General features: G+C 36.6%; 1 protein-coding gene across 1 annotated transcript in view; it reads right to left on the reverse strand.

Moving 5' to 3' along the window:
• The window catches only part of DPYD (dihydropyrimidine dehydrogenase), a 776,746-nt gene that overhangs the window by 101,069 nt on the left and 658,792 nt on the right, over window positions 1-16,885 (reverse strand). Inside the window, exon 20 of the mRNA XM_058538603.1 lies at window positions 7,674-7,853. Within this exon, the coding sequence (XP_058394586.1) occupies window positions 7,674-7,853 (180 nt within the window). The remainder of the gene's footprint in view (window positions 1-7,673; window positions 7,854-16,885) is intronic.

Below are 16,885 nucleotides of genomic sequence, written 5' to 3' on the forward strand. Positions count from 1 at the left end.
TTGAAGGAAAATGGCTTTCATCTCCCTTGCTCCCTCTTTTCTGGGCTAGCTCTGTAGGTGGTCATTAGAGAAAAGAGCAAAAAAAGGTTATCACAGATGGATGGGAATTAGCTGCAAGAGCCTACTGGTAGGGCCTTGGATTTTTCACTGTAAGATTCTGTATACTTGTTGATAAGATTAAATTACTTCAAATTATTCCAGTATACATTTATAAAGTATTATATATATTTATTCTGGTCGCAAGTTCTTTGTGAGATATGAGTATTATGGATAATTTTCTCCCATTCTGTGACTTGAATTTTCATTTTCTTAACTCTGTCTTTTGATGAGCAGAAGTTAATTTCAATGAAATGTAACATTAATATTTTTCTTGTATGGTTAATGCTTTTGCATCCTATCTAAGAAATTTTTCCTTATCTCACAGTCACGAAGATATTTACTTACGTTTTCTTTAAAAATTTTATAGTCTTACCTTTTACTTTTATATCTATGTATATTTAAAATAACTTTTATGTCTTGTGTGAGAAAAGTATGAGGTTCATTTTTTTAAATACACATATGTGGGTGTCCATTAATTCCAGCAACATTTATTGAAAGGATTTTCCTTTCTTCATTGGATTGCTTTGGCACCTTTGTCAAAAATCAATTGTGTATATATGTGTGAGTCAATTTCTGGACTTTCTATCTGTTCCATTGATCTATTTGTCTATCTGGACACTAAAACACACTTGCTTGATTACTGTAGATTTATAGAATATCTTGAAGGCAGATAGTTAAAATCCTCTAACTTCATTATTTTTCAAGATTTTTTTGCCTATTCTAGCTCCTTTGAATTCCAATGTCAATTTTAGAATCAGCTTGTCAACTTACTACAAAAACATGTGTTGGGATTTTGATTGAGATGGTGATATATCTACAGATCAATTTGGAGAAAACTGACAACCTATCTCTTCATTGATTTTTCTTCATTAATTTTTCTTAGCAATCTTTTGTAGTTTTCAGTGTGTGGATATTGCATATATTTTAATTTGGTCCAAAGTATTTTATGGTTTTAAATGTTATTGTAAATGGCATTTTAAAATTTGATTTTCTGATTGTTCATTGTTCCTACTGTTTGTATAGAAATACAACTGACTTTTGTATATTGTCTTTGTATTATGAAACTTTGCTAAGTTCACTTATTGATTTTACTAGTGTTTTCATAGGTTCTTCAGGATTTTCTATGTACATAATGTTACTGTCTGCAAATAAAGACAGTTTTAGTCTTTTGTTTCCAATCTGGAGCTATTTATTTGTTTTTTTTGTCCTTATTACACTAGTTAGGACCTCGAGTACAACATTGGATAGAAGTGGTGAGAGTGGACATTCATGACTAGTTCTTGATCTTAGGAGAAAAAGTTTATTTTTTCACCATTAAGTATGATGCAAGCTGCATAATTTTTGTGCATGCCGTTTATCAGATTGAGGAAGTTTCCCTCTATTACTAGATTGTTTAGGGTTTTTATTATGAGTGGATGCTGGATTTTATCAAATGCTTTTTCTGCATCTAAACACTTGTACCCAGAATATATAAAGAGCTCCTAAAATTCAATAAAAAATAAACCCAGTTTTTAAATGGGCAAAAGATTTGAATAGACACTTCACAGAAGAAGATATATGGATGGCTTTAGACATGAAGCAGTGTTTAACATCATTAGTTTTCAGGGAAATGAAAATCAAGATCACAATGAGATACCAATGCACATGTACTAAAATGGCTAAAATTAAAAAACTGAGAATATCAAATGTTGGCTGGAATGTGGAAGAACCAAAACACCCACCCACAGTTGGTAGGAGTGTAAAATGGTACAACCACTTTGAAAATCTGTTTGTAAGTTTCTTAAAAAGCTTTTACATCACCTTATGACCCAAGTATTACAAACCTAGGTATTACTCAAGACAAATGAAAATATGTGTTCACAAAAACAGTTATGCCTGAATGCTTATTTCAGATATATTTATAATATTGGAAAAGTGAAAATAGCCCAAATGTCATTTTGGATAAATAATAAAATTGTGGTATATTTATACAATAGAATATTATTTACCAATATAAAGAAATGAATTACTAATACCCACAACAACATGGATGAATCTCCAAAACATTGTACTAAGTGAAAGTAAGCACACACAAAAAAACATACATTCTGTGGAATTCTAATTATATGATGCTAAATATGAGCAAACTAATCTATGATGATAGAAACTAGATTGTGTTTGCTTCTGGTGGTGGGGAGGACGGACAGATAATGACTGGGAAAGTGCAGAAGGGAATCTTCTGAGGTATTGGCACTGTTCAGTATCTTGGTAGAAGTAAGGATTTCATGGGTGTATGCATTTGTCAAAACTCATCAAATGGTTCATTCAAGACCGGTGCATTTTTTCTTTATGTAAATTATATCTCAATTTAGAAAAATTAAATGCATGAAAATATAAATAGCATGGAAGACACAAAACATTTAAAGTTGTGGTAAATAGTTGATACTACTCTCCTCTTCTGACACTCTTGTTATTAGGCCTCTTGTAATGGTCTTGCTCGTGACATTATATATTCCTTTTGAACATTTCTTTGTTCTCTATGTTGGATAACATGCCAGAAACAAATAAATAAATAGTTAGATATCTACATATAAAATTACCACAACCAGATAGCAGTTGCTTTATATAATTGTAGTATTTTTGGCTTTAAAATAACATGAGAATGATGCATCTGGTCATATGGATGCACCAATTTTGGTTTCTATCGTCAAAACAAAGCCTTGTTTTAGGAGTTGCTATACAAGCACCATGACAGTTTTTCTGATTTTATCCTAATGAAAGCTTTTTAATGAGCACAGATTATGTTCACTTAATTTCACTGATATGTATTTCATCATGTTTTAATACCTACTGAAAGTAATTTGGCACGTTCACTGTTTTTTTCTAAAATGACTGCTGTTCTTGAAAGGGCCTGGAATTTTAATTATAAATTGGCTTTCTTTTTTCCTTCTAAATAAGGACACCACAGATAGGTTGTGCAATTTAACTCTATAAACATGTAGCATTGTGCTGGGTGCTTGAAAATTCAAGTATTAAAATTTTTAGACATGATCTGTGTTTTCAAGATGCTCATAATGAGCTCAGTGATGGACAAGAAGACATATAACTAGAAGATACTGTCATAGCTGCACTACTAGTTATATGAACAGAGGGCTATAGTAGAACAGAGGAAGGAGTGACTCAACTTTCCTGGAGGGAGAGGAAGAAGATCACGGGTGGTTTCACAAAGGAAGTGACATTTAAGATAGATCTTAAAATAAATGAGTGATTGATCAATATATTCATTCAGCAATTCAGCTACCATCCCGTTGCTCCTACAGGGTAGATGCTGGGTCAGGCACTGGTACACAGTGTGTGTTCTAGGCCCTCAAGAAGCTTATTCTCTAGGAACACTTTGCCAAGCTTCTTGAGGCAGTATTAAGCCCTTACTGTGGATCAGTGGGTGTCCAAAGAATTGGGATACAAAGATGAGTAAGATGAGTGAGCTCACTGTCTAGTAGAGGAAATACACATGTAAAAACTCAAATGCTGTTTGATACCTGTTGCAATGGAGGTTGAAGAAGAGAAGGAGAAATTAATTCTGGTGTAGAGGTCAGAGAATAACTCACAGAGAAGTGGATGCTTGAGAATTTCTCTTCAGTAAACTGGAAAGACATTACAGATGTAGGGAGCAGCATGTAAAAATGCATGCAAACGCCCAGTAATCTATAGTCTTGGCCTGTGTTGTTTCCCTTTCAAGAGCCCTTGCTTAGGAATCCTGCTCTCATCCCAAGCACAGAAAAGTGAAGTCATTTCCTTTCCTTTCTGATTGCAATATTTTCTGTTCTAATATTGGAGCATCCAACTTCTTTCATATTTCTCAAGAAAATAATCTCAACATAATTCTTACTTGCCATACCTAAAAATGCCAAATACAAATATTTTATTTTCTAATATCACCGAAATAAATATTTTGCCTCCAACTCCAAAGAAGATTTTGTGGATAAAGGTATAATTGCAGTTATATTCTCATGTGAGTATTCTTCACAGCCCTTATCTGAAATCCTTGGGGACAAATGTATCTCAGAATTCAGAACTGTTTTTTAGATTTTGGAAAACTGAAATGGTGCACATACCACATTTTACCTAACACCCCCAGCAAGGTATGGGGTAGCAGCTAAAATCAAACACATTAGTCTCTCTGCAGTAAACACTTAAACGCTCACTCTAAGAGGAATAAATGAAGACTATTAAGAGTCTCACATCAGTTCAGGCCAGGGTTGCTGCCAAATGAGTTATGTGAAACATTTGGTTTCAGCGCTTTTTGGATTTGAGAATTGTTAATGAGGGATTGCGGACTTGTACTGTGATTATCTTCATTTCATAGTTTTAAAAACAGATTTAGAGAGATTAATTAACTTGCCCAAGTTGCCTGGCTAGTAAGTAACGAAGCATCATGTAAACCCAACAGTTTTACTCTGAACTCTGCTAGTAACCACTGTCCTGTATGCAGCAAGCAATCACTTGACTTTTATTGAGTTGCCTAGGTTTTCGCCAGGGAGAAGGAGAGATAAAGATAACTTAGTAAAAAATAACAGGGTGTTTTGCTACTGAGACCCTTCCTTTCTCATGATACTGTGAATAGTCTCTGCTTCCTTATCCTCCCAGATTTCCTCATTGCTGACTGTCTGCATGGACTCTGGATGTTATCCCTTTGATAGTAAAGTGTCTCTGTCCTCACAATTCTTTATGCTTACATGTCTTTGACCCAACTGCTTACTAATTCTCTGCCCCAGGTTCCTCACCGGGAATTTTCAACCTCTGCCCATTGAGAACCCAGTGTGCTGCTTCTCTGGATTTCCTCTCCTGACTCTCTGTCTATTTCATTTCTCTTCCAGCTCAAACTCATTTATTGCCAGCTTCCTCCATCAAGAGAAGCTTGTGTTGGTCTCATTGCTAACTTCTCAATCTCTGACTATATTCTAATGCTATTCTCTTCTTCATTCCTTTTGGTGATGTGGATCCTTGGATCCCTCTATCAGAATCACAACATTAAAAAGCAGATTCCTGGACTCACCTCTGACCAATTAAATCAGGATCTCTGGGTGTGGGGGCTGGGAGTCTACATTTTTCACAAGCATGCCACATGGTTTTTAAGCATCAGTAGTTCAGGATCAACAGCTCTGTGGTGTGGCAAAGCTGGTGACTGCTCTGCTATGGGATTTGCTCTCACACTTGCAGGCACAGATCTATACAACTTGCATCATAAGACCAGAGCAAACTATAAATGCCTGACTTCTCGCCCTTCCAAAGCCCCCTGAGGAAACATTTCTTGGGAAGTTGAATCAATTAATAAGTGAGGTATGCATAGGAAGAGTATATTAAATATACTAATTACTTGAAAGATAACATGACTAATTTGGCCAAATCCTTGTTTCCATGGCTAAAGTCTCATTTTCTCTCCATCTTCAAACACTGAATTGTAATTGGTTTCTTCTAAATTTCTACTCTAATTTATTCTAGCCTGACCTCTGAGTGAAAGATTAAGTAGAGTAACAACTGTGCTTTCCAAACAAATCTTTCCTGTCTAAAGAAGCCAGCTACTTCTAGTGGATCTTTGTAAAAAGGGTCTATATCGTCTCTTGTTTTCCCTACAGCATGAAAACAACGTAAGAAGCAGCATCTTATTCTTTAGTTAACGAGAGTATGATATGAGTTGTTTTCAAAGACACACACACACACACACACCAGCAGCACTAGGAAGGAACAATTACGAAGCCACCTGTATCTTGGATCCAGAGCGCTTTGACTCGCTATCACGGATATTAACCTGAAGGGGATAGTCACCTATTGTTTTAGTCGTGTCAGCCCACACCAGAGAATCCAGGAGCATAGATCTCTTACCAGCCCATCTGCTTGCTCCTCAACTTAGTGTTGAGAAATGAATTGCTAATATAATAACATAGGGAAAAATCTATTTTTTTAAACAAATGATAATGCTGAATATTACAGTTACGATTTTGACCAAGGCTAGCCTTACCAAAATAAAGTCTGAATCTAGATGCAAACTATCGGAAAATCAATTTCCACTTATGTCACTGACACGAATGTCTCCATCATTATCCATCTTTTATTTGAATATGTAAGTTGTGAAATGAGTATGGAAGTCCTTAAAAACAAAATGGCACAGTGTAATGCAGCTACTGACATTTCAGCTTGCATGGCAACCTCTCAAATTTGAGGCAATGCTTTTATAGATGGTCATAAACTATCAAAACTATCATGTCAGAAATAATTTACTTGAGATATTTACATTGAATGACTGTAAAGTTATATGTGAATTTTTTTTAGTTATGAACAACCTTAGGATATTGATAGTCATTGATAAAGGCAAGAACACTCACTGTCTAAATACTGCAGACTCAGTTTATGATAATATGATTAGTTAACTAATAATGCTGCTTAGGCACAGTCTTGCTAATTACAATATTATAAATATTAATGTCACCCAGCCTTTCTGTTTGATTGCCACTAATGGAGTCATTCATCACGATATTTTCCTGGAATCCACACTGTAAGATATTGCTTTCTCACTTTTGTTTTTCATTACTAGACTTGCAATCATACATATTATTTTTCAAGAAGCCCTTATTTTTGGCTATCTCTTAGGAGAGGAACAGTGATATTTTCCATTAAAACCAGCCAAATGTAAGCCAGTTATATGATATTTCGCTTCTTCTTTCTGAGTCCCTAACCCTGCCATCTAAGGCACAGTACCCAGGGTTTGGTTTTCCATTCTTTTTCATGTGACCTGTTTCAAGTTAAGACTCATTTGAATTATTAAATGCTTCCTTAAAGAATCTTTTTATACTTGCCTCTCTTTTTTTTAAAGTTAATTATTGATGTAGTGACAAGCTGAAAAGACTAAGAATTATAATTTCTTCCACCCCTCATTCAGGACTCAAGAAACGTCTTCTGACAATGGTTGTCTATTTAGAATAATACAAAGGAAACACAAAGGCGAAATGCTGAATGTTGTTTTAGAAAAGATTTGCTAAAATCATTGTATTATACAAAATGTAAATGTAGTATATATTTCTCTGAAAATAGCAGTTAGTGAGAAAGTTGGGACATAACCTTTTGAGCCCAGGTTTAACCACATAACAGAAGCAGTTACAAAAGATACTGATTAGATTTTAATTTTGAGAACTTCATCATATTATTCAGAGCTTCAGTGATTTGATTGTCTTGAAAATAGAAAGGTAATGTTATAATTTCCAGAGCTTGTTAAAGAATAAAGAAATTTCCAGCCTCCCACTGGAAAGAATGCCAGTCATCACCACAGCACCCAAAAATTTGGAGGCAATTTACACTACAAACTTCAATCTTTTTCTTTTATATGACCTTGTGTTTTATGGGTTTTATAAAAATGTAACTCGCAGACCTATCACATAGCTGTAATCAAGCCTCCTTCAGAATGATTCTACTGTAGAAATCACATCCAATAGGCACTGTGTTTCCTCTGCCTGTGAGATGGTGGGAGGGCAAACAGACTTGAAATAGAAAGTGACCAAGGCAGAGTTCTCAAGGACAGCACAGAAGGGGTGAGCACATACCTGCCCCATGAGTTCAGGAATCCGAGGAACTGGTTTCCCTTTCTGGTGACTCACAGTGGCTGGACTCTGCCCCTCCCAGTCTTGTAGTTCTTCAACGCTTTTCAGATAAAGCAGGGCTTTGAGGCCAGTGCAGTAGTCTTCAATCACAGTGAAATCCTGATTCTGAATAGCACTGCATACCTAGAAAATATGGAGCAACCAACCAAATGTCAAACTAAGAGCTAATCTCAAAACGGACTCACTTTTCATTTATTCAACAAAATTTATTTTTTGGGCCAGGCACTGTTCTAAGCATGGCACATCAATCATTGCCTGTGGATGGGAGTGGTGGCGAGGGAGGGACTGCAAAGGGGCACAAGGAAACTTTCAGGGATGATGAATATTTTCATAAACTTGATGTGGTGATGGTGACACAGGTGTGTACATATTTCAAAACTTATCAGATTGTGCACTTTAAATATGTGCAGTTTACTGTATGTCAGGTATACCTCAGTATGGTTGTTAAAAATTACATTCAATCAGCTGAATTTCCAAGGAGTCAAATTCAGCAAAACATAAGAAAGGACATTTTAACTCTCTCATTTTCCTCCATTAGAACGTACCATCTAGAGGTAGTTCTTGTGTTTGGAGGTGATCATGCTGAGGCTGGAGTGCTGTTCATCAGTTAACTCAACCATCATTACCCTTGCCTACCTCTTCAGCCTCATCTACTATTGTTCTCCTTTTTGTTCACTGTGCTCTAATAACACAGGTCTTTCCTCTTTTCCTCAAAGTTGCCACATTCTTTCTTTGCCTCAAGACCTTTTCATAAGATCTTGCTGCCTAGAATGCCTTTCCCTTCTACACATGGCTAACTACCAGTCCTTCCTCAGTCTCATGGTAAATATCACTTCTTCAAGGAGGCCTCCAGGAGCCCACCATAGGTTAAAGCCTTCTTTTACTCACACATCTTCTAATAATTATTGCATGATTATTTGATTGAAAGCTCACTCCTCAAATAGACTGAAGCTTCAGAAGAGAAGAACCCATATTTATCTCAGTCACTATATTATCCCAAGTGACTAGCACAGGGGTGTCACTTATTCTGCTGTCAATAAATATATGTTGAATGAATGGATAATTCAGAAGAGATTTTTTTAACTTGAGTGGCCATATGTCAGAAAATAGAGATTAAAAATTTTGTAGCGTTATGGAAGGCTGAATCTGAGAAATTAGGATCCTTCCAATAAAGCTATACTTGAGATTGTGTGTTAGGATTTGAGTTAGAGCTTGAAGAAGGTGAGTTTAGATAAGCACTTCTAAGATGATTATTTCCAAAGATACCTCTCCAATTTTGACTCCACATGTAGACTCCAGAGACTCATTTACAACTGCCAGTAGGACCTCTTCACTCAGATGGCCCACTAAGCATTTCAGATTCAAAATTTACAATATAGCATTAACACCTCTCCTTATCTGTATTCCAAATCAATACCAAGAAGCCACCATCCAAAAAAAGCTAAGCAAAGCAAAACTCATTTCTATCCCATTTTCCCAGATGTTAATTCTTAGCATATATATCATGGTATCTGGCAATGGCAGCCAATAAAGTAAAATCATGTCATACATGAATGAAAATAAGGAAATACCTGAAAATAGGAGAATAAATCAGATTCTATCTCAAGGTCTCTTAAAGCCTTCTGGGTCTCTGATTAAGAAACTTTATTGTAATCCTTAGGCCTACCATACTACCTGATACCTAGCTGTTGCTAATATGGTTGAGAGAATTTATTGAAAACACACTAAGGGATTCTGGATATAGAATGAGAAGTAGACAGAGGGAGAGAAAGGGGCAAAAAATATATATACTTAGGAGTTTTCAGCAAGAAGTGGTAGTGATTTCAAGACATATATGTAAAAAAAGGCCAAGTGGGGAATTCTGGGAATGCCAGCATTGAAAAGGAAGGCTAAAAAAGATCATGAAGGACACTAAGCAAGAGAGATCCAAGACAGCATCAAGAAAGATGTCAAGTGCTGCATGAAGGCCAATAACATCAGAGCTGAAAAGTGATCACTGGATTTAGCAATCAGAAAGACACTGATTGACGTTTGCATTTATAGGGGAGAAGCTCTACAACAGGACAGAAGCCATTTTATGGTGGGTTGAGGAGTAGGTGAGGATTGAGGAACTGAAGGTATGGAGACAGACTGCTCTTATAAGAAGTTTGGCTCCAGTAAAAGAAAGAGGAGAGCTAGGGGTATAGGTAGAAGGGCTTTGTATCTTAATTTTTAAAGGATGGAAATAGCTATGTTTTAGGGGGATGTGGCCATTTTACATTTCAGAATAAGACAGAATGACTTCCATGTATTAAATTTTTGTCAAAATTGGCTGAACGATGGTGTGATAAGAATAAAAAAATGTAATCTCTAACATGATGTGAGCTCTTATTATGGGCCAGGCACTCTGTTAAACACTTTTTACTGTATTATCTCAGTTAGTCTTCAAAATAACCCTAAGAATTAGGCTTAAATTTTAGCCTTACTTTACAGATGAGGAAATTGAGTCTTAGAGAAGTTAAATGACTTGCCCCAGGTCACATGGTTAGAAAGTGGTAGAGCCAGGACTCATGACCATGCACTCTAATGTCACTATAATATAGAGATCGACAGGGGAAAAACTGTTTTAATGTAACTACAATTATCTTTTCCTTCAACTCTTCCATGAACCAAACACATGTTTTTTTTAAATGATCAAATTATCTTCAACTCAAATATAACTATTGTTTTGAAAAATCCATACTGCTAGATGAAAATTGTCAATGTCCTCCTGTTTTATTAACCTTCTTACTTGTATAATATGAGTAAGAACAACAAAGCAAAACCAAAAAGCAGAAAGAAAAACCCTTCATTTCCTATTTTGAAGTGCTGCATGTTGCTACGATGTAGGAAAGAACATCGAATAACCACTAAATACAGGCAAGACTATTTTCTATGAAGCCCATTTATGTTACATAAAAAAAAATCTGTTTCTCTGGAGAAACAATTTGAGCATTAATTAGGACTGTTATAACTTTCTTAGAGTTGATTTCTTTTTCCAGAAAAATTATAAAGCATATCATTATAATTTCCTCCACAGGATATACATATATTTTTTTTGTGTGTGAGGAGATCAGCCCTGTGCTAACATCTGCTAATCCTCCTCTTTTTTTGCTGAGGAAGACTGGCCCTGGGCTAACATCCGTGTCCATCTTCCTCCACTTTATATGGGACGCCGCCACAGCATGGCCTGACAAGTGGTGCGTCGGTGCGCGCCTGGGGTCCGAACCGGCCAACCCTGGGCCACCGCAGCAGAGCGCGCACACTTAACCGCTTGCGCCACCGGGCCGGCCCCAGGATATTTTTTTTTAACTGTAAAAGTCAACTGATGCTTTGCTCAATCCTCTTTGTTCACTGTGAGATTTTACTTTTTTGTAGTATATGCTTATGGGTATGCTTTTACTATAGCCTTAAAATAGTTCACCATATGAACATAAGAAATCAGATTTTAAAAATCACATCATGTCATATCCTTTATGAGATGTGCATGACTGTTGTAAAAACCTAGTGCTAAAAGAAATCTAGATAGTTTGCATGCTTTGTATGAGTAGTAAAGTTTAATCTCAGTCATCCTTGATTTGTCCAGAAAGAAGATACAAAAGCCACTAATTCTCTTAATCCACAAACACGGCACCATTTGTATATGGTAGATTCAGCCAAGTGGTGTTGGAATGATCAAAACGTAGACTTTTAAGAAGTAGTATTTTAACTATGGAAGTACATGGGAGGGCCTAAGGCTAGGAAGACTCCCTCTTTCTCACCCTCTCCTAGGCTCTTTATTCTATAGCATTAGTGTTCTACATAATTGGGAGCTATAATGAGTATGGGAAGGGGACAAAAAACCTGAAGAGAGAAGAGAGACTACAAGATGGTGACTGAATACGGCTGGGATGGTGTGCTATGCTGGAAACCCTAGAAGCCACCATTAGACATGGGTGCCGAAGGGGACCACTTCAGACAGATTTCATTATAAAGCAAATGCCACCCTATTTCTTTACCTCCCTAAAGTGAGTAATTTAATTTTTACTCTCTGATAAGATTAAACATCAATTTTCCTGACAGAATTTATAGTAATAGGAATTTTGCACATTGATATTTTCTTTTAAAACTTTAATATACATTTAATTATCTGAGGATCTTACTAAAATGCAGATTGTGATTCTGTAGGTTTGGAGAGAGGCTCAACTCTTGCATTTGTGACAAGCTCCCAGGTGGTACTGGTGCTGCTGGGCCACACTTAGAATAGCAGGTTTTAAGTGCTGGTAGGGATGAATCTCATCTTAACCTGACATGCTGTCTCCAAAGTAAATTTCTTCCAGACAAATAATTTCTACTTGATTTTTGCTAGTAGATTGTTATAGTACATTTTCATGGCCCTTTACAGAAGCACTACTTATAATAAGAAGTCACGTCTGAAGAAACAAGAGTAATTTTCTGATTAAATAGTAACGAGACCCAAAATAAATCTTAGGATGCAAGCGCACCATTGGAAACAGATCTTTGTCCGTGGGATCTGATGCTCAGAAGCTGGATCTGCTCAGAAAGGTGCCTTGTTCTTGCCTAACCTTTACACTCCACTGAGGTCTTTATCTGTATCTCAAAGGTAAATGGTTCCTTTTAAAACTCCAAACATGTAGCTGCTATTCCTAAATGGGTGTATTTTATATGACATCTCTTAATTGTTTGTTTAACAGCTCTGATTAGGACTCTTAATAGCTGCTAACATGTTTGCTTAGTATAATTTGTAAGTTCTTTATGGTGAAGGCTGGTTTATCTTTCTTCGCAGCAGGGCATCAGGTGCCATTATAAGGATCATTGCCACCATTAATTATTTCCATAAGTGTGAACATCCCTGTAGCGAGCTGTTTCAAATAGGGGCCCCTGGAGTCTCAGCGGGACCAGCCCCGTGCAGGGGCTGAGTAGGTGGTAGCCCCCTGTGTAGCATGATTTGAGGTGTGCCATAAAGCTCCCATGGCCACCAAATAGTCTCCTCCAGACGTCTGACACAGTGCCCTGAATTTTCACTTTAGGTGCAGGCACATTAATCGAAGTCTGTCTATGCAAAGTGACAGTACGAATACCTGGAAGGTGTCAGAGGGTTGTGGGGTGCTATTCCTTTCTCATTATTTCTCATTAAATGAGATTAACCACATTAATAGTAAATTACCTATTTATGGTGATTTACATCTTAAAAATCTCTTATATTATTTTTTTAAATACTCAGAATAAGCCTATGAGTTAGGCAGGAGAGAGGATAATAGTCTTACTTTAAAAATGGAAAGAGCTTGGACTTGAAGAACTATTTCTTAAAGTCCAATCTAGTGGTTTTTATGCCATACCAAGTAGTAGAGCCCAGAGGTTAAGAGCATGCATATAGAAGTCAGGCAGAATCGGGTTTAAACTACATCTTAGCTACATAAGTATGAGCAACTTTCTTCACTTAAAAATGGAGATTAAATATTTATAGTTAATAAATTAATACATAGTTATTATCAGATAATCTAGAATTTAAAGTGCCTAGTAGAGCTCAAAATGGAAAGTTTTGCTTCTAAAGAAAAAAACAACTTCTTTGAAATGTACAAGACGATCTACTAGGAAGGTAGCAACTACAATCTGAATTGAATTAAAAATACTAATCCCAGGAAAATAATTTGGCAAAGAAGAGTTCTACAGAAGCAGAATACCATAGGGCTGGCACATGTTTTTGTGTAGTAAAGCAGCACATCTTTCAAGTGATGTTTTCAAATGTGACAAGGTTTTTAAATAGGGATCTTGAACTATTAGACACAACTCAGATGAACCCATGATCATAAGTATCCTTTTTCATTTCTTACCACATAAGTGGACAAACTACACTCCAGGTCTTAGAAATGTGTGCCACCAGGCTATATGCAAGTAAAATATATGTTACAATTTAAGTCCAAAGGAGTCTCAAAGTTCCCGTAAATTCATTAGTAAAAGGAATATTGGAGAGTAACTATATTTAAGCAAAAATGGAAATTGTTCTGCAATGTTTATCACATTCCAAAATACACTAATAACAGAGGCCTATGTAACTGGACGGAGTCAAGAGTTTTCCCATGAACATGTTCCATAGAAGAAACACTGAACGAAAAGGATTATCCGTCAAATGCTTCAAGATTTCCCAGAAAAGGAAAAAAATGATCCTATCATCTCCCTTTATTAACCGATTTTGATAAAAGGTTAAACTGTTTAAACAATGTAAAACACCTGCAATATTTTACATCGTGCTCACAGTTTTCAAAGCAAGCTGTGAAAAAGCCAGAGATATTTTTATAGTGATTTACAGTTTTCAAAGCATGCTGACAAATAAGACAAAAGGGAACTTAGACACATTTCAGACTGGCCTCCTTATTTCACAGATTAGGAGTCTGGAAAGGTTAAATGATCTGTTCACGGTCACACAGCTAGTCAGAGGCAGTGCTGGTCTCCCCACCTGGTCTGAAGTCCTCTCCACTACAGCACTGCCTCTCAAGTATCATCTTACTTAGTACGTGCACCAATTCTGAGAGGAAGACAGAATTGTTTACGAAGTGAGGGAATTGAAACTAACATTGAATTCCACGCCCCAACTCAAAAGATTAGCACGTGGTTGAGTCAACGGTCAGATTCAGATCTTCTGACTTCTGCTCTTATTTCTATAAATTTCAAATCTTAAACTTGGTAAGTCTTACATAATTAAATAAGCACATACTTATAATTTTCATAAGAAGAAGCACACTACTGCAAAATGATTTCAAATATATTATTTAATGAATAATGGCAGAAACTCACAGATTTTTAAAATATGGGATCTTAATAATTGAATGACCACTCGAAGGTTTACTACTAAAACTGGAAAACAGACCTCTGCTACTTTTGGATGGAAATGTAGTTTCCAATTCTATCTGTCCACACCCACTGATTAAAAACATCAGCTATTCCGAAGGCATGGAACAAGTAATTCCTCACTGAATTGAGTTCTGACCAGTACTGATGAACAGACATATAAAACTACATTGTACTTTTGAAAGTGGTGTACAATACATATTGTTAAAGTAATACTTCAGAATAACACTATCCCCTTACGAGTTTTTGGTACTACATAAACATGGCACTGCTTACTAGAATTCATAAATAAAACACCAAAATTATAATTTTATAAAGCTATAGGTGAAAAGACAGCCCCTGGAGATACATAGCACACAGGGAGCTAGACAGGGATATATTTGTATATCCACATAAAACCACAAATCTTAGTTGTTCTATCACATTAGTTTCCATTTGTTGGAGCTGTACAACATCAAAGTCATGATGTCCCTATATATTGCATTTAGCAGTAATGTAACGGACTACGTGAAGAAATCAAAGTGAGAGTTTCTAAGTAGTTCCTGGCAATTGAGACAGCAGGCTCTTTCATCTGCTCTGTAACTGTGGCAGTGCATTGATTTAAACTCCTTCTGAGATCTCAAATGCTTTTATACTCTCAAGCAGCTTTTTTTTTCCCAACGTGATAAAATTTTAGCATTCAGCAGAATACCATCGTGTTTCCCCCAAAAGGAGAGGGCTTATTTCAGCTTTGCTACTAAACTGCACAGGATCACTAAGTAAAATAGCCGTCCAAGTGCCATCCTATTAAGAAATCTGGCTTTGAGTTCAGTTTTCTACGTTCTGATCACAGCAAATTGGATTGGGGAAAAAAAGAACAACAAACAAATAGCCCCACAGATGTTGTTTTTCAAAGGTTCAGCTTAGAAAAAGCCTGATGGATAAGCAGTTCTGCTTATTAAATTTTTTTCACCATTCTCCTTTAATTGCTACTCATTGATAAATCCTAAAGATATAGGAGTCATTTAACTTGTTCTGTTTTGTATATCATATATTTCATTGTCCATCACATTACTTATCCTTTTATCTAGCTTTTTAAATTACATATTCTCTGACAAATTCTAAGTATACGAATGCCCCTTTTTCCCCAATCAGGAAGAAATTTTATGAAGCTTCAAGGCTATTTTTCAATGTCCATCTGTGGTCATTCTGTATATGATTAATTTCTTAACCCAAGTTCAGCTGAAGACATACTGAAGAGAATAAAGTGTTTCCAAGGTATTTTGTACTGGGATCCAGACCATATTTTGCCAACCAGAATATAATCATCAATTCTCTAAGTATTTTCTCAAAGGCAGCGTAGGTGACGGGCCATCCACTCGACTATTATTCAGAACAGCACTATGGGACTGAGCTTCTGTGTTGCAGTGTGTTGATGACACAACTTGATGAAGATGGCCTGAGCTGATTAGTCAAAGGGATGTGCCCTGCAGATGAGATTGCCTCTGTCCTCTTCCTTGTATCTGTCCTTTACAAAGTCAGCTCCAACTGGATTCAGATCTCAATAATAACCCGAACCAAGAAAACAATAATAAAAAAGAACCATACAGAGTCACAGCACCTCTGTCTGCCTTCCATAAGGGCTAGAGATAAAATGGGTGAGCCAGGCACAACATGTAGGGCCAAACAATGGTGATGGCCATCCTGCCTCATTGAAGTCATTGCTGTCTATGGTCCTGATTCCCCACAGACATAAATACAAGACTACAAAGACTGAGGCAAGATCCGGAGTCCTCTACACACCAGGGCTGGGCTCCTATACAGCCCATTCTTTGGTTAGGGGCTGTGGCTGCAGTCTGAGGAAGTTCAGCCACTTTGTTTCAGAAGCTGTAGAATTTTCTACCAAAAAAGATTCTCACCATCCTGGGATACTGCTGTGGTGCAGCATCAGTTACCACAGTAATTTTCAATTACTCTGCAGTAACACAGGTGGTGGGGCAAGGGTTTGCATGTAGCATCGTGCAAGCTCGGCACCTCCCATGATAAAAGTGACCAAGAAAAGTAAACTAAACATCCAAACAATAGTTGTCAGATGACTAAAGTCCATAATTTTAGGCAATCTCTCTTTTTCAATAGAGTCAACACAGCTGGGAAAACTTGATTTACAATATCATTTACCAAAATACCACATGGGGTTTGGATGACAGAAGGAGAATAAGTCATAATGTCTAGAGAGGAAAAGTCTATCGGGCAAATTAACCCATGGAAATTTTTTTCTGGACCTTGAAGATGGATAAAGGTATGTGGTT

Source organism: Diceros bicornis, chromosome 4, assembly GCF_020826845.1.
Source record: "Diceros bicornis minor isolate mBicDic1 chromosome 4, mDicBic1.mat.cur, whole genome shotgun sequence".
Classification (NCBI taxonomy): Eukaryota; Metazoa; Chordata; class Mammalia; order Perissodactyla; family Rhinocerotidae; genus Diceros; species Diceros bicornis.